Source organism: Cylas formicarius, unplaced genomic scaffold, assembly GCF_029955315.1.
Source record: "Cylas formicarius isolate icCylForm1 unplaced genomic scaffold, icCylForm1.1 PGA_scaffold_3__17_contigs__length_32017465, whole genome shotgun sequence".
In the NCBI taxonomy this organism is placed as follows: Eukaryota; Metazoa; Arthropoda; class Insecta; order Coleoptera; family Brentidae; genus Cylas; species Cylas formicarius.
In genome coordinates this window covers 27,609,921-27,630,986 of record NW_026844326.1, presented here as the reverse complement: position 1 = coordinate 27,630,986, position 21,066 = coordinate 27,609,921, and the positions used below count along the sequence as shown (strand labels likewise).

The following is a 21,066-nucleotide window of genomic DNA, read 5'->3' as shown; positions in this document are numbered from 1 at the left end:
GAATATGGAATAGCGTTGACGCTGGGCGACGACAAAATGCCGGTTTCTAAAACTCGATTTTGAATTCGAAACGAGAGATAATAACCATAATCAGTGCCCGCGGCTGGTTCGGTCGATCATCAATAATTATCGCGATAAGCGCCGCGCGGCCTGAGAAAGTGTTTTCACTTTTTGTCTATTGTTCGCTCTCCTATCACTACGATTATTAATAGAATCTAGCCCGGCACGTTTTAAGGAAGTTCTTTATCGACATCGTCGTACAAAATCGGTAGAAAGTTCAATTACGTATGCGTGTCGCACTCACGACCTTTGCTTCCGCGCATCACCTTCTGTTTATGGAGGTGAAACCCGAGATGCGCTTATAGACGACTCTTCAGTCGTTGACCCCAAGCCTTGATCACGTTTTCCGTTTGAATAATAAAAGAAAAGTACGACCACGATTTACGATGCGTCCCTCGTTATACGCTCCGACACATCTTAAAATGGTACGGCACATGGCGCAGCCTGCGGTGATGTTGTTTACGTCGTCGCTAAGCAACGTCCGACCTTTGCGCAGCGCCGAACACGTGACTGTTCCTTATATTTATCGATAAATTCAATTGTCGTCTCTTTTCAGAGGGATGCGTCGAGGTATCCCGCGAAAACAAGTTCCTCAGCACCCAGACCCCTGGCAAAGTCTTGGGCGAGCTGGCCATACTGTACAATTGCCAGAGGACTGCCACGATCAAGGCCGCCACCGACTGCAAACTTTGGGCGATCGAACGGCAATGCTTCCAAACGATCATGATGAGGACCGGCTTGATCAGACAAGCCGAATACACCGATTTCCTCAAGAGGTAACGGAAAATTGAAAATTGAATCGTTTTTCAGTGCGTATTCGAAATATTGCTAATCGTAATTACCAATTACTTTTCCATAATTATTAATTTCAATTAACAATATAAGAATCGTCGCGCAAAATCCGATGGATTACATAAAACTATTACTACTTCTAATTGGTAATACCAATCGATGGCGTAACAATATTAATTACAAATTGATAAAAAAAAATTACAAATTATTAATTGCCAGCAATTACTAGTGAACTAAGTACAATTAATTGGACCCCATTAATCTGCGAATTGTAATAAATTGAAGGTTGCTTAATTCCATCCTTTATATTATATAATAATAACATGTAATTAATACTAAAAATATGTTTACTAATTTGAGCATCAATTAAATGAACTAGTTATGATCTCTTCGTGTGCGAATTATGCAAAATATGTGCGAGTCTAGTGTATCTCAGGAGATGCTCCCGCCCAAATGTAGAAAACACTGTTCTATTGAGACTAAGGAAGTTATAAACAATATTTATTTGACTCTCAATGATCGTCGTGCCAGCAAGCAAGCATCTTTAGAAGAAACGGCCACATTGCCGAAAATTCCAACATCAACTGTATCGAAAATTGTGAATAATCCGATTTCAGCGAGGAAAAAAAGAAGCGATGCTGACATTTTCTCGAGTGTAGATCAAAGTGATCAAGATATAATACGGCATAAAATTTACCAGTTATACGAAAAACAAAGCGTGCCTACATTAGATATCTATTATGTGGCTTGAAAAAGATGAAACCGGTATTAAATGTGGCAGCACTACCTTATGAAAGTGTATTCAACACATGGGTTTTAGATTTAAAAGAATTGACAAAAGGCAAGTTTTAATGAACAACAAAGGCCAATTATTTACTTGGATGAAACCTGGTTCGACACTTGTGATACCTCTCAAAAGGGTTGGGTTGACTCAATTGATAAGTGTAAAACAAACGGGCCATCAAAAAGAGGTAGAAGAATAACTATTTTGCATGCTGGCTCTTAAGTTGATTGGAATCCAAATGGACTTTCTCTGTCTGCGAAAAATATTAAAGATTCTTCTCTGGATTACCATGAAGACACCATCGCTGATTTATTTGAAAGTTGGTTTAAAAACAAACTAGTTCCAAACATTCCTCCTAATAGCGTCATTGTAATGGACAATGCAAGTTGTCACAGTAGACCTTCCCCTTCCTGGTGTGACACAAAACCAACAATCCAAAACTACATGTATAATAACGACATTTATTTTCACGAAGATTATACCAAAAAGCAATTAATTGAAGTTCTACAACGCTTGAACCTACAAAATTGTGATAATTATGGAAAAAATTTAGGGCATACAGTTTTAAGGGTTCCATCTTAGCACTGTATATTTAATCCCATTGAACATGTTTGGCACCAACTCAAATCTGCCATTCGTCGTAACAATGTGTTTCCCCGTGTTAACTCCAATGTCCTCAAACTTATAGAAACCGAAGTTTTTAACATCCCTCCACAAAGTTGGGCAAATACTGTTAAACATATAGAAAAAACACAACAATCGTGTTGCAAATAATATAGAACAAATAATAATTAGAACATGCGATAATAGCGATAGTGATACTGATATATTATGTGAATAATTTTAAGTAATTTAAGTAGGTAATAAAAATAACTTGTAATTTTATTTTAGATTTAAACATAAATACATACATAAAAAAATAAATATTGTTTAGTATCTTTCCTAACAAAACCCCAAATAATTAAATTCTAAGCAAAGTACGGAGCTGTTCGGCCATATTTCATTCTTACAGCTTGCCCGGGTCTTTCCTTAATTCGTATCAGTTAGTCACTTTCTTATATCTATGAACAGACTTTACCAATTATCTACAATTAACTGCGATAATTAATTGTCAATAATGAATATATAATTGTAGTCACTAAGTAAGCACTGTCCGTTGCACTTATTCAGTGATCACTAATTGTAATTACTAAGCATCAATTAAGGTCGACTAATTGTCCTCCAGTAAGCGGCTCCTATTAACCAGAATTAATGGTGGAGCTCTGCATAGTAATCCTTAAAAAAAATCAAATCCCCATTACTAATTGTTGATTCTGCCCTTTTAGTGTGCCCATATTCAAAACGTTACCAGAAGAAACTCTGATAAAGATCTCGGACGTCTTGGAAGAATGCTTCTACGCGAACGGCGACTATATCATCCGACAGGGAGCGAGAGGTGACACCTTCTTCATAATCAGCAAAGGTCGAGTGAAGGTGACGATGAAACGACCCGATACCGCCGACGATAGATACATCCGCACCCTAGGCAAGGGCGATTTCTTCGGAGAGAAAGCCCTACGAGGGTAAGAACGAGACGTCTCGACGCCCCTGGAGCCTGCAGTATTTGTTAATCGTTGCAGGGACGATTTGAGGACGGCCAACATAATAGTCGATGATCCCGAAGGGGTCACCTGTTTGGTGATCGACAGGGACACGTTCACGCAGCTGATTTCGGATTTGGACGAGATCAAGACGAAATACGTGGACGACATGGACTACCGAAGACGGTAAGTGATATTGGCGACATTAATTTAAAGAAAAGAGAGTAAAAATATTGAAAAGGATGATGAGTTAAATGTGGATTTTGTCATTTTGTTCCCGCTTTACCCGGACGCAGATCCCCTGTAAGTATTTACCGGCTTCAGCACTGCATCACCGCTGCACCCCTAACGTACCGATTAAGAAAGACCAAAGGAAAAATATAAATATATAAAGGTTCCTTCTTAGTCGGCCTGTACATACAAAAGCAAGAGCGCGAATGATGGTGTAAAGAGTATGAGAAGAAACTCGGAAGGTTTTTGCCCCTAAGACCGTTTATCCCCTCTCTTTGCCTATCATCCGCTCAAACCCCACATAACCGTCGAATTATCAAAAAATTCCCGCCGCAAGGTTGAACGAGGAATTCTCCAACGTGAAACTGGACGATCTCAAAGTGCTGACCACCCTCGGAGTGGGCGGGTTCGGCAGAGTCGAACTGGTCCAGATCAACGGACGTCCGTCCAAATCGTTCGCGCTGAAGCAGATGGTCAAGGCGACGATAGTGGAGACCCGTCAACAGCAGCACATCATGTCCGAGAAAGAGATCATGGGAGAGGCGAACTGCGATTTCATCGTCAAGCTCTACAAGACGTTCAAGGACGCCAAGTACCTCTACATGTTGATGGAGAGCTGTCTAGGGGGCGAACTGTGGACCGTTTTGAGGGATAAGGGGCACTTCGATGACGCGACCACACGTTTCTACACCGCGTGCGTCGTCGAGGCGTTCCAATACCTTCACTCGAGGAATATCATCTACAGGGATCTAAAACCAGAAAACCTGCTTCTCGACCATAGAGGGTAAGGGGCTAAAGGATACATTTCAAACGACACTCACTTCTACATTGCAGATACGTGAAGCTCGTCGATTTTGGTTTCGCCAAAAAGTTACAGGCCGGTAGAAAGACGTGGACGTTCTGTGGCACCCCAGAGTACGTGGCGCCAGAGGTGATTCTCAACAAAGGACACGACATCAGCGCCGATTACTGGTCTCTCGGGATCCTCATGTTCGAACTCATGACGGGAACGCCTCCCTTCAGCGGAAGCGACGCCATGAGGACCTACAACATCACCCTGAAGGTAAGGGTTATCGCCAATCTCCAGGTTCCGACAATGACGCTTCTAAACGTTGGTAAACAAACGTATAAACAAAAAGCGAAAATTCCATTTTATGGCCATTACGTTTGTGAATATTCATCTGCATTTTACATTACATTAGGTACAACAAGATGTTATTGATGAGCTAAACTCTTTGAGCTTCTTTCTGGTACAGATTCTAGCTGCCAATGTGTAGATGTTTATTTCGCAGAAACGCGGTAGATATATTAAAAATAAATTTACTCCGTTAACTTTAACATTCAAATTGGTTGAGTTACAATTACAATTACAAAGTGCCAGTAAATAAGAATCAAAAGAATTACATTTTCTATTCATAGACTGAGTCCTAGTTATATGGGCGTAACAGTGCATCAATTTTAAAAACTTAATGATCCGAGAGTGGTACAGTATGGCATGCCGGCGGGGCAACGTTCTTGGTCTAATTTTAACTCTCAAAGTCTGGTACCAACATAACAAACTGACTCTAAGTTTTGAATTTCTTGTCATATAAAAATCATCCGCCAAATTTAGGTAACTTAACAGATGATATTACTATTCCTAACACATATTCTATAAAATATCACGGTATTACTACAGGCAGCTTGCTTAGATGGGATTTATGGCAAATGTAGTTTATAAACTTAAAGGGCTACTGTCTAAATTTTACTACTTAATAGACTTCTTTCCACTTCAACAGTTAAAACTGTATGTACGTCCTTAATAGAAACGCACCGTTGGAGTTTCGGAAACCATATTGAAAATCTCGAGACTCTGTAAAAATGGTTTATAAAAATAATATTTCGCGAACCAAAATTATACCCAACAAATTTGTTGTTTCGAGATAATGTCTGTCCGTATTAAAAGATATTAAAAAAAGGTTAAATTCCCACTGTTACTCAGAAAACACACGGACAACGCCCTTATAAATATTATGGATCCAGACTGTACAATATACAAAATTTTAAACCATTTAATTGCAAAACAAAACGATGGATAATTGCGACTGATCGATAGCTTTTAAATAATCTTATTGACTTGAAGTACTTAAAATAGATAGGTCCAAATTTATCTATCCGATAGCACAATCAACGTAGTCTCTGAACGCGAATTTATCTGTGAAGCTATTTTTTTTATCCCTAGTGATTCCGCTCACAAGCATTCTTAAATGTTTCCATGGATATCCGTGGATTTTACATTTTTTGGAATGCAGGTTCACCCACTAAAACACCCCCAATCGACAGCATCGGCTGCTAGGGCTAGCTGTCAATCTCTATTGCATCCACACACATATGTCCCTCGTCTATTAATAGTATTTTCTATATAATGTTAAATACAATGATGTAATTTAAATATGCCTCTTCCCTTTTCAAGTTGTTGTTTATGTTGTCGTCTTTGCAAACCATACATTCGACATGCGCTCGTTATGTGAACGAAGCAAGGTGTTACATCCAATCCAGATGGTTTGCCAGTCCTGCCGGATTTTTTCGTTAACCAATTTCCTGAATTGTTTTGTTCTTGGTAACAAGTTGTTTGCAGTTGTCACCCCATTATCATCATCTATCGGTTCCCTTGGTAGGTTAACTTCAATTTTTTCGAGATACTGTCTATATCTCACTGCTAAACGACATGTAATACTTCTTCGGCAGGAGTAGGCAGTTCTTATCGAATATGCTTTAGTGGCATCGATCCAGATCCACACTAGAGGCTCTGGACTTGGAAATTCCCAAATTTTGATTATGATCTAGTAGATAAAACAAATTTTTTCTCGCTGATATGATACGAGATGATGCAGCCTTAGTCGGTTTTTGACAGAATGAGGTCTTTGTAGATTTGGAGTAAACTTTTTGGATTATTATTAAATTATATAATAAGTTAACTAATGAACTTAAGAATGTTATTGTGCAAACGTTGTCCACAAAGCGAGTCGATTGACCAAAATATGTTACGCCAGGGAATAGACGCAATAGACTTTCCGAGGAACATTACACGAAATGCGACGGCCTTAATTAAACGCTTATGCAGAGACAACCCCGCCGAGAGGCTGGGATACCAGCGGGGAGGCATCAGCGACATCCAGAAGCACAAGTAAGTCCTCTCTTCCCTAGAAGCGTAGACTAAACAAATCTAAACTTAAACCCCGATGCTAAAAATTTACCGCTCATATGTTGCCAGGTAATCGCACATGTAGAGATGTCGCTAGCTGTCTCCGTTTAGTTGTTTGAATTAAAGCAAGGTTACCAAATTGTTTTCTTTTAGGTATTGCCCGATAGTACTTATCGTCTAAATTGACATTAAACAAGGGATTAGACCAGCCTTGAAAATTTTTTCGACGTTAGTTTCATTTCTGAGACACTAATACAAAATAGTGCACAGATGATTGAAAATGAACGAAATAAAACTCGAAATCTTTTGTTCATGTTTTTCGGTTGCTTGCTTTCAAAATATTATGGAGTATAGACTTTTAAAATTTTTGCTTTATTTGACAACACAGTCGAACAAAATTTTCTGTCTAATTGTGACCAAGTAATTGTGCTATGGTCTGTTCATAGATATAAGAAAGTGACCAATTGGTTTTGAATGGGATTATCCAAGGGTGGTCATTAACTTACGATGCAACAAGATTATTACCTAAAGTTTCGGACTTTAAAATCAGGTAAAATTGTGGTCCATAATAGAAAATAATTTTATACCTACCTGTGTTTAATATTATTTGGTTTGGTATACTACTTAGTTTAAGTTTATTAGTAATCATTCTTATTTCGTGTGTAATACAGCGTGTGTTGAATCGGGTGCGAATTATGCAAAATATGTGCGAGTCTAGTGTATCTTAGGAGATGCTCCCGCCCAAATGTAGAAAACACTATTCTATTGAGACTAAGGAAGTTATAAACAATATTTATTTGACTCTCATTAAACGTGGTGCCAGCAAGCAGCTAGCATCTTTAGAAGAAACGGCCACATTGACAAAAATTCCAACATCAACTGTATGGAAAATTGTGAATAATTTCAACGAGGAAAAAAAGAAGTGATGCTGACATTTTCTCCAGTGTAGATGAAAGTAATCAAGATATAATACGGCCTAAAATTTACCAGTTATACGAGGAACAAAGCGTGCTTACATTAGCTATCTTAATTAGGAGGCTTGAAAAAGATGAAACCGGTGTTAAATGTGGCAAGACTATCTTATGGAAGTGTATTCAACACATGGATTTTAGATTAAAAAAAAACTGACACAAGGCAAGTTTTAATGGATTCTTTTAGAATTCGGAAATGGCGACTGGAATATCTATAAAAAATTAGGAATTACAGAGAACAACAAGGGCCAATTATTTACTTGGATGAAACTGGTTCGGCACTTATGATAACCCGGAAAAGAGTTGGGTTGACTCAACTGATAAGTGTAAAACAAACGCGCCATCAAAAAGAGGTAAAAGAATAACTATTTTGCATGCTGGCTCTAAAGATGGTTGGATTCAAAATGGACTTTTTCTGTCTGCGAAAAATATTAAAGATTCTTCTCTGGATTACCATGAAGACACCAGCGTTGATTTATTTGAAAGTTGGTTTAAAAACAAACTAGTTCCAAACATTCCTCCTAATAGCGTCATTATAATGGACAATGCAAGTTATTACAGTAGACAGTTGACTAAAACCCCTTCCTCATGTGACACAAAAGCGACAATCCAAAACTACATGTATAATAACGACATTTATTTTCACGAAGATTATACCAAAAAAAAATTGAGGTTCTACAAAGCTTGAACCTACAAAAGGAATACGTCTGTTATAATTATGCAAAAAATCTAGGGCATACAGTTTTAAGACTTCCACCTTACCACTGTATATTTAATCAGATTGAACATGAACTTATAGAAACCGAAGTTTTTAACATCCCTCCACAAAGTTGGGCAAATTCTGTTAAACATATAGAAAAGGCAGAACAATCGTATTATCCATATTGCAAGTAATATAGAACAAATAATAATTAGAACAGGCGATGATAGCGATAAAGATACTGATATATTATCTGAATAATTTTAAGTAATTTAAGTAGGTAATAAAAATAATTTGTAATTTTATTTTAGATTTAAACATAAATACATGCATAAATAAATAAATATTGTTTAGTATCTTTCCTAACAAAACCCCAAATAATTAAATTCTAAGCAAAGTACGGGCCTGTTCATTTCATTCTTACAGCTTGCCCGGGTCTCTCCTTAATTCGTATCAGTTAGTCACTTTCTTAATCTATGAACAGACTTTACCTGTCTGATAGCAGCTCGCGAATATTTTCGACTTAATTTGAAATGTCCTGCCTAAAGAAGCAAGCGGTAACAAACTACAATTTTGTATTTCGAAACACAGTTTTAGACTAGGTCTATTTAGTCTATGGTAAGAATAAACTAAGCTAAAATAACTAACACTTGTTACGATACTTAGATGGTTCGACGGTTTCAACTGGGAAGGCCTGGTGGCCCAAACCCTAACGCCACCTATCCAACCAGAAGTACGTAGCGTTACCGACACGTCGAACTTTGACAAGTATCCGCCCGATAACAGCGCCACACCGCCGGACGACATAACGGGCTGGGACAAGAACTTTTAAAATAATGGTGGATTTTGGCCGCTGCGAATCGAAAGTGCCTTACCGGGAATTAACGACGCAAAATTTCCCTGTTTCGTTGCAAACTTTGTTGCCGAGTGTGATATGTCATTTAGAGGGTTAGGTTTTTCTGACGGATCGGATAGGGAAACATGACAATTTCGAACTGAAAAAGAAATTTTAATTCGTGCCTACATAGATTTTATATACTTTTATATATTATGAATGCAAGGAAGTGCCATGTGATTTATCCTCTTTCCTATTGGTTTGGAGGTTGCCCTTCTCTCTAATAACCAGGAGGTACTTTTTTTAACCCTAACAAATTTTTTAAATGAAGACATTTAAAAAGGGCTTGTTTTAGCGTGCATGTACATATATATAAGCATGAAGTTACCCCGATATTTTTTAATTAATTTTGCGGATTAGGAGCGACTTGGGAAATTCTAGATAGCATTTCCATAGATATTGTGAATATTGTAATTTAACGTTGTATAATAAAATATTGGTCAAAAGCAACGCTTCTGGCTTTTTTCCCTACCTTGCCTACTCTCTGTCGGCGTTCAGAAATGTGCGGAATTCACTTTCCAATACTAAATCAATAATAAAACTAATAAATTATTGCTTTTTCCAATCACAATCACAGAATATATACAGGTCAGTTTTGAACGGCACAGTTGCGACTCGGGACACAATTCAATTCGGTAGCTTAATCTTTTGAAAATTATTTTTGACAACTAACTTTTAATTACGCAAAAAAAAAAACGTCTACACGCTTCCGTAAGTGGTAGTGAACTGGCTCGTGCAATCGGAAATATATTTTCCACTCTGTTGCATAAACCGATGCTCGCTTCTGGGAGCGACCTAAGTCAACTCTGTACATAACAATGTTGGGAATGAATACCGGCTTCGGCAACATACCGATCTAATCTAAATTAGCCAATTTTTCGATGCAAAAATTAATAATGTTTGTCTGTCGCATAATTTTTTTTCTTTGTATCAGTCAACTTTAGGTAGTGGCGTATAGATGGCAAAACATATTTATATGCATTAAATAACCAGTTTTTCTTCTGTGTTATTTTTCACTTTTAATTCAATTGTTCTCTCATCGATCCATAGAGAGCGCTGTACAACAGAAAATTGTTCTGGATAAAATAAATGTACAATTTAAGATTTGGCCACAATAACACTTCGAATATTGTTTGCAAAGTATAATTAGAAACTGCTTCTGAATTTAATTCTCAAAGCTATTGAAGTTTTCATTATTTGTTTCTTACCACTACCGTTCACTAGAGGGCAGCGTATATCTGTGTTGAGGAAAATGCTGTTATGATTCGTAAAAATATTATTAGGGTTAGTATTCGTATTTCTTTAAGGGGCTTAATTTTTTAAAATATGTTTTAAATATAAAACACAACAATCCTCTCAGTGGTAGTATCGATCTAATTTCAATCCGAGTTCAAAACCAAACAATTTACCAGAGATGGCGACACGGTGCCGAATAATCTGTCAAAATTAATATGTCTGCCATAAGGATTTTTGGTGGTTGTGTTATGGTGTTTCTATGAATTTCGCGATAAAAACGGTGTTGAAATCAGTGCGAATATGGTGGAACTTTGGGATGCGGGGGTGCCGAACGTTCATTTTCTGAACCACTCATCTGCGGAGTTCCGCGTGCAAGGTAATCAGATATTGGTTATGTGTTTTTGCGGACTGCGTCACGGACGTCCACATTTTTGACAGATGGGACGGGATGTCTGTGTTTACAAACGATTTTTATTTGATTTCGTTTTCGTTCCAATTGGAAAATGGCTTGCGGCGAGTTTTCGTGTCGGATCGTGCCTATTTTCCAGTCTAATTCGAACTAGTTTCAATATCGTTTGGCAAGAGAGTTGGTGTGCCGTCCACGAAATGCGTTCATTGCTTTTTTTAGCCAGATATTCGTGGATATTATTGCCAAATAACAAATGACGAGAGTGCGGGAGAACCGAGCTAAACGCAGATACCATGACCATATGATTTCAAGGCCGCTATCCATTTTTAGATTTTTTTGCTTGACTTGTGGGCGATTTTTAAAATACATCTAATGGTAACTAACGACACTTTGGCATATGATGAAATTGGCATGTCCCACGTGCGCGACCCCTTTGTTATTTAGCGTGTTACGTCATGCGTATACGTACCTGAACAGTGGAACGCAGTATGTGCCTATTGTTCTGGCGTAATGGAATGCGAGCGTTGATTGCCGCAATGTGTAATTTATGGAGCAGCGGGCACACATGGCGATAATATGGCAAAAAATTAACTGCCCATTATAGGCGTTCGTTGCGGAAACCCTATATCTGTCCGCGTTCACCATGCTTCCACCCACCCATTAAACTCGACGGGAATTATTGCAATACCAGGTTTCGTTCTGGTAAATAAAAAAATTAATCCACTCGGATAAAAATTAACGGTCATCTCCCGGGAGGGTGTTATTATTTCATTACCGTTATCGTCGGGTCGTAAATTTGGTTGTTTTTTTTTTAATCTGTGTCTCTCGGAAAACTGTAAATATTTTCGGCGGGTTTTGTCGGATAATTATCGTTAATGGCTGAAAATTTGTTTTTATAACAGTATTAAAATTATGCAAACCGGGTCCCGGTCTTTAACGGCCACCCAAATGTACACCCGATGTGTGGCTGCTCTTATATTTAAGCCGAAATTCCAATGTTGCTTGAGCTTAAGCACATGTAGAACTTTCGATGTAAATGGTATTGACCGAACTCATATGTTAAGCGCCAAGGATGCACGTTCAAAGTTGGACGTAAATGTACCTTTACAATTGGTAAAAAAATAAAATCTCGCTGATTGATGTGCGTATACAGGGCGTTAAAAAAATAATATGAAAAAAAGTTCATGGGTCCGGAAATGCTTCGATTTCATGATACAGGGTGTTTAAACTTTTCTTTCTTTTACAGTTTATATGAAATTTACGGAAAAAGCAATTAAGATGTCGAGATGAGTTTTGGTACACACACACGTGCTTTAGTGAAGTTCACGTTCACGTGATCAAAATTGTTTTCTAGCGGTGGCGTTCGTGAAGGCAAGTGCCCTTCATAAAATGAGGCAACAATAATTTAGTTTATGAGATCACCTGACTTAAGTCTTCAGAAGTTTGCCCTAATCCAAAATAAATTGAAAAAGATTGGAGAGTCACGCGCCGTATCATGAAAACGAAGCATACCCGAATCCATATTTATACTGGGTGATTTAGGCTTTAAGACACAAAATGAAGCAAAAAATTTTATATAAAAACGAGTCCGATTTCGATCAGTAGCGGAGCTTCAGGGCGTCAGAGTTTGTTAATTTTGTTCTATTAATTAAAATATTTTTTTCCGGAGTCGCACTATAAGATAAATTCTATACCAGTCCAAGCGTGTGAAGGTTGCAGGAATACTTACATTCTATGCTTAGATTAGGGTGGATTTACAATCATGAAGTAAAAAGTAAAAAACATATTTCTTTTAAGAGGTTACTTATCTTTACGATGATAATTCTTTTGAAATGACAGTTTTTAAGTAGTTATAAGCTAGTTAAAGCTAAAACTTGACCTTCTACTTGTTAAAAGTGTGTTTAAATATTTCATGCATTTTTAACGAATTTAGTCCAAGAATAAAATTTAAGCAAAATATTAACTAAAAAAATGGAATAGCAAAAAAATTCTGGAAATTGGACGGGCCAACCACCTGGATGAGGTCAGGTGCGCACTACGGAAAAGTTTGGGGGTCCCCAAAGAAGCGTCTTTCCCCAGAAACGTATCACGTAGATTTTAAAAATATTTAAAAAGCTTTAAATAATGATCTTCTGGGAAGTATTAATTATTATTATTAATTAAAAATTAATAAAGAACAAATAAATAAACGACACATATAAACTTTTTTTAAATGCATAATTAGAACAAAGAATTTTAAGATTTTCACAGTTTTCACAGGTTCACAGTTAGTTATATATATGTAATCAGGTAGTAATATATTTTTAATTACAGGTGTAGAGTCAAAAATTTAATTTTGACAGCGGAGACGCATTAAGTAATAGATTCGAATTTTATTAATCTCCATAGCTTGCAACAAATTCAGTTTTTTGCATTTTGTTTCATTATGTAAAATATCAAAATTATGGCCAAAGTTGTGTATTTCCGAATTTAAATGAATGGCGTAGTTAGAATCTGAACTTTTATTTTTATACGCTCTTTTATGTTCGTTAATGCGTTTCTAAATTTTCTACCTCTTTGTCCGATATTTCAACTTGTAGACTCTTGATTGTTGAGTTTTTCGTGATTTACTTTTATTGTTTTTTAAAAATTTTCCGATGGTGTTTTCAATTTTAAAATCCATCGTGAGACCAAATTTAAATACATGTTTCGAAATTTTCTGGCTAGGTGTATTTTATTGTTTTATAAATTTTGGGCTCGGTATTTAATATGGGAGAGATAGAGTTCTGAGATATTTGAAACTGTTTTTTAGTTATAATCTTATCTATCAAAGAGGCTTCGTAACCATTGTTAAATGCTATTTGTTTTAAAATATTTAATTCTTTTTCAACAATTTCTGCGGAAAGTGGTGTATTCAGTAGTCGACGAATAAGAGGCAGCCATTTTGTGTGTTATTATATTTTTTAAATGATAACTAGTTAACCATTTCAGTTTGTGCCTTAAAAGTTATGTATGTATAAACTTTTTTTTCATATTTTTACATGTAGAATTTGCCCTTAAATTTTCTGTTCCACACTGTATAAATACGTCTGGATGGTGGTTGCACCGCAATGCGGTACCGATAAACAGATGGCCTCTCGGTGCCCGAATCCGCTGGTGACTTTCACGTCCAAAAACGGCTCAGACGTTTTGTGCAATAATTCGCTCGCGTTGTTACCGAAATGGAAACGGTGAATCATTGGTATAAATAACGTCTAAATATTTAACGTTCGCCTGGTACCATTTTACGGACGAATCTCACAAAAACTCGCCCCGCATAGCGTTCATAAATATTTACGGTGGAAGGAAAAAAAAAAGCGAGGCAATATGTAAATCGGTAATCCTCACCTCGTGGTACCCGAAACCTGCCGATGCGGTGTTAAGATAGGAGCCCCTTTTCGCGAGGGAGAGGTCCTCATCCGCCCACGGTCCGCGTCGCGTTCGACAATGCAACGTTGCCAAATGTTCGATTCTACCATATATGTTAAGAAGAAGGCACTAAATTTTCCGAAACTTCGACCACAAATAAATAGTTCTGTACACACTCAATTCAAAACACACCAATTCCTTAACCCATATTATGCCAAGCATAAAAAAATACTTTTTTGCTCTGAAATTGTTTATTTTGCTGCACTTAAGAATACATTACATGTGTCAAAAAAAAACTCGGAACAAAAAAAATACTGGTGCGTAAACGAACCACTGGAAAAAAACATTAAATAATGTTCTACTAAACTAACTACTAAAAGTAGATTGTTTTCCAAGTAGAACCTGAGCATACGTCTTCTTTTGAATTCCAGGGTTTTATCATCTGAGGTTCGGTAGTTTATGAATTACAGGACTGTTGAAGGACACCTGTATCATTCGGTGTATGTAACCAACTATATCAGTTGGTTCCCTAACCTCTTGTAGATTTATGTTATCGTTCATATCTTCTTCAGTCAGTCATGGTATCAACGTCGGGTGGAATATAGACCGCGTCAATATGTTCTGTAAATATTTTAGCATAAATTTACAAGGAATGTAATGCTACAATACATAAGAATACGTAAATCCAAATAATACTTACGACTTTCATTGTTATTGTCCTCATCCATCACGATCTCCTTCATAGCCGCCTCTAATTCCTTTTGAGTCAAATTTACGAACTGTAACGTTCACTGCACAAGGCACAAATAATAACGAAATTTCTAAATGGATGTGCAAAAATATTTTCTGGATGTGACAAAAAAAATCATGGAATAGGTGGTGCATTAACGCACCACAGGGTCAAAATGGGTTAATATCGTGACTTTTGGGGATTGATTTGAGAAATGAAACCTAAATATATATGAAATTGAGTTAATACGACTTCGATGATGTTTCCACCAGATTATTTGAAAACTACTTAGCTAACAGATATCAAAGAGTTACCCATGACAATGTAAGTTTTGAATTTCTTCCTGTTTCATCAGGTGTGCCGCAAGGTTCTGTCCTTGGACCTATATTATTCTTAATTTATATTTCTGATATTTATACATCCATCGAATGTTTGAATTTGCATTCATTTGCTGATGACACTCAGCTACTTTACTCCTTCGATCCCAAATTATTTGATATTGCTGGATTCCTCCTGCGTCGGTTTTTGCTTAATCGAAATTGCTGACGTTTCGCCAATCATCCTGTTGGCTTCTTCAGAGCTTCAGTTTCAGTCAAGCTCTGAAGAAGCCAACATGATGATTGGCGAAACGTCAGCAATTTCGACTAAGCAAAAACCGATATTACTATTACATTTATCTATTATACTATATTTAATTCGTCAATGTAACTTCCTATCTAGTTTTCAATTTAAACATTTAAGAGGTAGAGTAGCTTTTGCTAGACTTCGCCTCTGCTCTACTGTATATATACTGTATATAACAGTATACAACAATAAAGGCAATTTATTATTATTATTATTATTATTATTATAAACAACCGGTCCCTTCATATTTTCAATTGAATTCTTTTTTCTACTTCCTACTGCGATCGGTCCAACGCAAAGATTGCCAAACCGCAGAGACTGGCGTGTCAACCTTCACATATACGTGGAGAGGGATGCAAGCATTTGCAGACTAAAGGTACTAAAAGATAGCCATTTTGGAGATGTCGTCAGCAATTTCGTCGCACCTGCTCTATGAAGTGAACCTGTCAAGTACAGAAGAACAAGCAAGGTTCAGAACAACACCAATATATGGGGGAAAGGATAGCGGTTCACAAACCGATGAAAGAATTGGAGTCGGCATCTCTGGGAAACATCCAGATATATTCCAAGCGGAAGGGTCCGTGCCAGAATGCTTGTAGAAAAACAAAGAGAAATTTATTATACTGGGCAGGCAGGCTCCACAAGAAGCTGCCAAGAGGCGCTAACCATGTTATAGGAGATTGAAATAAGGTAACCCCCGTTTGTGGCCTAAAAATGTGAACCTTCTGGCGCGGAAGAGGCCAGAAACGTAACTGATGATGCCTGAATGAGAGAGGAAACATTAACAGAATGATCAGATATGATCAGGGCAAACTTTGCACAAAATAGGCCTTTCGGACGATGATGCTGGATATCGAGGAGCAAATCATCATCCATAATTGGTACACCAGATTTCACACAATCTTGTGATTTCACAGATTTCACCAGTTTTAGATTTCACGGATTCTACAAAGAGTTTCATTTTGTTTCTTTTTTGAAGCTGATTTGACTAGTGAAAAGTGATTTCACAGGTCACAAAGATTGCACAGATTTCACTGAGCTGGTAAAATAGACTTCGCGAAGATTATCTTGCGTATAGTACAGCAAGCTAACTAGTTCCGCTGTATAGTGACGTTTATCAAACCCGCTTGCTTGTAATACACTATTGAGTAAGTTTCGAGAACGATTGTTTCAGAAACAACTATGTTGTAAAAATATTGTAAATTAATTTGAATTAAAATTTTGTGAGCAGTTACTTTTGTGACTCAATCAATTTAAGTATTTGCTGTATAAATTTAGTTTTTTTTTTGGTTGGAACAAGCATTTTGGGACACATGTTTATTAACCAAATTTTGCAATTTTCTATTTACTTATGAAATTTAATATATGCGTTTTAATGCAACCTTTTTGATTTTTGTTCTGTCAGATTTTTGAATATTCCGAATATCTTTGCTGTTGTTACAATTGAGAAGGTCAAGGGGATCGAGATAAACTATGCAATCTTGACATATAGTACCGTGCCAATGGTACCGTGGGCGCTCGAGGTCCACGGCCCGCGATAGGCGATGAGATACGGTCGGGACTCGTTTTTTGGGGGGCCCCCCCCGTTCAGAAAACGCTCGTTTAACAGCTCGTGTGGGTCGTCGAATCGTTTATAGGGCCGCGACACCGCGGCACCGCTGTCAAAGGGTTTAAAAAATGTGCCCCGGCGCGTGAAATTTGGAAAAAAGTCGGAACCGGTCCACCGATGCATGCCCCGGCTTTTTAGAAATAAAGTTCTAAAGTTTTTGCACACCATGTGTAATTTCCGCTTTCTTCTTCTTCTGCTGCACATTTGTCCACTCTCCTTTATTGCTTGTTGTATGTATTGTCTTGTTCTTCCATTGTTCTCAATCCAGTGCACTGTCTGATGTTGCGAAGCCAAGACATCCTTTTCCTGCCGATTCCTCTCTTTCCTTCAATCTTCCCTTCAATTAACAACTGTAGGAATTGGTATCTTTTTATGCTGTTTTTCAGCGTTTGATTGTGTTCAGCAATTCGCGGTCTGTATTGATCATTCTGAAGATCTCATCGTTTGTTTTTCCTGCCGTCCATGGTATCTTCAGTATACGTCTATAGATCCACATCTCGAATGGTTCAATCTTGTTCATATGGCTCACCTTTAGTGTCCATCCCTCCATACCATACAGTAATACAGGGCATTTTATAAATCTAATCCTTAGCCTGAGATCGAGATCGGTATTGGTGAGCACACAGCTGATTGATTGTCATATGTTAGGCTTGCGTTTTCTTGGTGTTTCTTGGTGTTCATATTAAGATCCATGTTCTTACTGCATTCACCGACAATCCAGAGCATACTCTGCAAATATTTTTATCTGGAATTAGAACTGTGTCGTCCGCGTAACGTATATTGTTGACCCACACACCATTCACCTTAACGCTCATGTTACGTTCTTCTAGGGCTTCCTGAAAGACGTTTTCAGAATACAAATTGAAGAGAAGCGGGGAAAGAACACACATCCTTGTCGGACCCCTCTAGGGATTGGTTTCGCTTCTTTGATTTCGTTATCGATTTTGACTTCAGCCTTTTGATTCCAGTATAAGTTTTGTATGCAACAGATGTCTTTTTGGTCTATGTAGAGTCTATTTAAAATTAGGAAGACTTTATGATATTGGACTCTATCGAATGCTTTTCCGTAATATATGAAGCACAGCATTATAGTACCTGAGTCGCAACTGATGCTTCTCTTATGCCTAGCCTCCGTCTGAACCCGAATTGTGTGGATCCGGTATCCCTTTCGCACTTTGCTGATATTCTATAGTCGATAATCTTAAGGAATATCTTCAGTGTCTGACTTATGAAGTTGATTATAGATTCGATTGAATATATTCTGAAAAACAGACGTCCAATAGCTTGAGCAACTCAACAGGTATGCTGTCTGGTCCAATCGCCTTCCTATATTTCGATGTGTTACAATTTGGAAAAGTCAAAAGGGTAATGAAAAATCGCTATATTTATTAGCAATTGGTTTGTCATGATCAGGTACTGTTTAGTCTAGTTCTGGATGCGTTTTCTTGGTTAAGTGTTTTTATCATTATTGGGGATAGTTTAACACATTGGGGAATTAATTTTTTCTGTCGTACTTTTTAAGCTAGCCATATTTTTTCATTGGCAGTGAATGAATTCTCGATCTCTCTTGACTTAGCAGCCATTTGTTTAGTCGAGATTAAAACAAAGTTAAAGAATTTATATTTTTGATTTCAATCTGTAGCTCACTGTAGATATTTGTGCTTAAGTACAAAAAGAATCTTTGTCCTAGTGAGGTGTTGGTTTGAGGAAGGTAACCTGTTACTACTTTGTGCCTGGTGTTATGATTATGCTTTATGGTTTGTAACGTGTCGTTTCTCTTATATTGTCGCATTGCTATACTTTTCACAAAAAGTTGACCAAAATAATAACTTATTACTTGGATATAGTTTATTGTTGCCTTAAATTATTTTTAATATCCACTTTTGAGTGATTTCTAGCGTTCTAAGATGAGCATCCAGCACTTCCCCCCCCCCCCCCCCCCCCAAACTCTTATTCCATAAGTTAAATGTGGTTGAACTAGTGCGAAATATAAGGTTCTCAAGTACGACATTTCAAAATATGTTTTTCTGATTAAAGATCTTAAGCAGTTAGTGTTGTATATTTTACGTGTTCCATAAATATTTGATTGTGGTTTTATATTTTATGGACACAGAATGATTCGCATTTGTTTTGATATTCAGTCCTTGGAAGTCTGGGAGAGAGTCGGAATAACATCCAAAAGGCATAAAATTAGTCTTTTCGTAATTTTTAAGTGCTTGCCTGGATTTGTCTCTGTAGGTTATGGCAGAGTCGTCCGCAAAGCATATTAGTTTTCCAAGAGATTTTATGTTAAATAAGTTATTAATATAAATTATAAACAATACCGGGCCCAAAACTGTCCCTTGGGGGACGCCAAACTCTACGTTTGCTTCTGCACTAACCACATTTCCTACTTCAACTTTCTGTGTTCGTTCTGAAAGGTAACTTTTTAAAAAATTTAGGGCAACACCCCTGACACCGCCCCTCTCCAAGATTTCAATTAATTTGTGATGATCAACCGTATCAAACGCCTTAGCCAAATCAACAAATAAGTTTGACTAAGGCATCCTCTGTTGAAAGTCCATACTGAAATCCAAATTTATTTTCACACAAAGTATTGAATTTTTTTATATTTTTCTATAATTTTACTAGCACTGTTTAAAATTGATATGGGTCTATAATTGGAGACTAACTTTTTATTTCCGGATTTATTTATGGGTTTGATAATGGCCTTTTTAAGAATTTTTGGAAATTTTCCCGTTTCAAAACACAAGAGGTATTGTTAGAATTTATTTGTATTCTTTAAAAGTTTCCCTTTTGATTTGGTCATCGCCAGAAGTTTTCAAAGTTGTTAAAATTTGAGTGACTTCTTCAATATTTGTGGGCGTTAAAAAGAGTGAGTGTTCATTTGTTCATTTGTTGGCATAGAAAATGCGATTGTTTCATCGGCAGCAATTTTTTGTCTCATAGTTTTTCCAACAGTGCTAAAATATCTATTAAAACATTCTGCTATGTCTTGTTCGTTTGTAATTGTCTTATCGTTACTTTCAATGTCTGAAAATTTTTCTTTTTCTGTTTCGTGTGTGTGTTTTTCACGTTTTTCCACAGTTTGTCAGATTTGTTAAGATTTTTGTCCATTGATCTTATAATTTCCTTTTTTGTGATCATTTCCGTTTACGCTCCGACAAAGTAGAGAAAGATTTTTTAAGATTTGCGATTTTTGAAAAAAAAAAACAGTACGCCACTGATTCTTATTAAAAGATCCGTAAAAATTTAGAAAACTAAATTTTAATAATTTTTCGCTTGATCATTTATAAAATTTTCCGTATCCGATAATTTCGATCATTTTTAAATAGAGAATTTCGGAAGCTCGACCCCGCAAACAGTTTCTGGAAATTTCCGACGTTATTATGCGCAACACGCCCACTTTGATCGCATTTACGCCGACCGATACCGATCGAACGGGCCAGAAAAAGGAAGAAGAAGAAGAAGAAGAAAAACTCGGCGAAGAGCAGCCAAAAACGCGCGTCTTAATGGGCCCCCTCGCGGCGAGCTACATGAGCCGGTTCCAAGTTAATTTGTTCGGGAACGTGTTATTAGGTTCCGGACGTGTCGCCCCGGCCCCCCGCTGGGGCCAGCAAACCGCCTCTCTCCCGTTTTGGCGATATTTAACACGGAGTGATACGTAGCAGCAAAAGCGGTATTTTTTTTTCTTTAAATTTGATTAGCTTCATGAATTTGTTTTTTATTTTTTAGTTCTTTTCTTAATCTTTATAATTTTTTGTATTTATTCTAGAAGTACAATTTGCCAAGAAAGCAGTTACGAGAGTTAACTCAGCTTCTGCTAGTTTTCATTTAGCCTGATGACTAGGCTAAGGCAACCTGGTACAAAAAC

General features: G+C 37.2%; 2 protein-coding genes across 9 annotated transcripts in view; both read left to right on the top strand.

Annotated features, from left to right (window-relative positions):
• The window catches only part of LOC132699988 (cGMP-dependent protein kinase, isozyme 2 forms cD4/T1/T3A/T3B), a 99,495-nt gene extending 89,854 nt beyond the window's left edge, over window positions 1-9,641 (top strand). For all 8 annotated transcript variants that reach the window (XM_060667020.1, XM_060667018.1, XM_060667019.1 and 5 more), the window contains 7 exons: window positions 617-836; window positions 2,962-3,198; window positions 3,256-3,402; window positions 3,785-4,231; window positions 4,282-4,510; window positions 6,480-6,613; window positions 8,969-9,641. In XM_060667020.1, the coding sequence (XP_060523003.1) occupies window positions 617-836; window positions 2,962-3,198; window positions 3,256-3,402; window positions 3,785-4,231; window positions 4,282-4,510; window positions 6,480-6,613; window positions 8,969-9,134 (1,580 nt within the window). In that variant the 3' untranslated portion in view covers window positions 9,135-9,641. The remainder of the gene's footprint in view (window positions 1-616; window positions 837-2,961; window positions 3,199-3,255; window positions 3,403-3,784; window positions 4,232-4,281; window positions 4,511-6,479; window positions 6,614-8,968) is intronic.
• Window positions 9,642-10,660: 1,019 nt separating this feature from the next.
• The window catches only part of LOC132699991 (bone morphogenetic protein receptor type-1B), a 174,608-nt gene continuing 164,202 nt past the window's right edge, over window positions 10,661-21,066 (top strand). Inside the window, exon 1 of the mRNA XM_060667021.1 lies at window positions 10,661-10,809. Coding sequence (XP_060523004.1) covers window positions 10,734-10,809 — 76 coding nt within the window. The 5' untranslated portion in view covers window positions 10,661-10,733. The remainder of the gene's footprint in view (window positions 10,810-21,066) is intronic.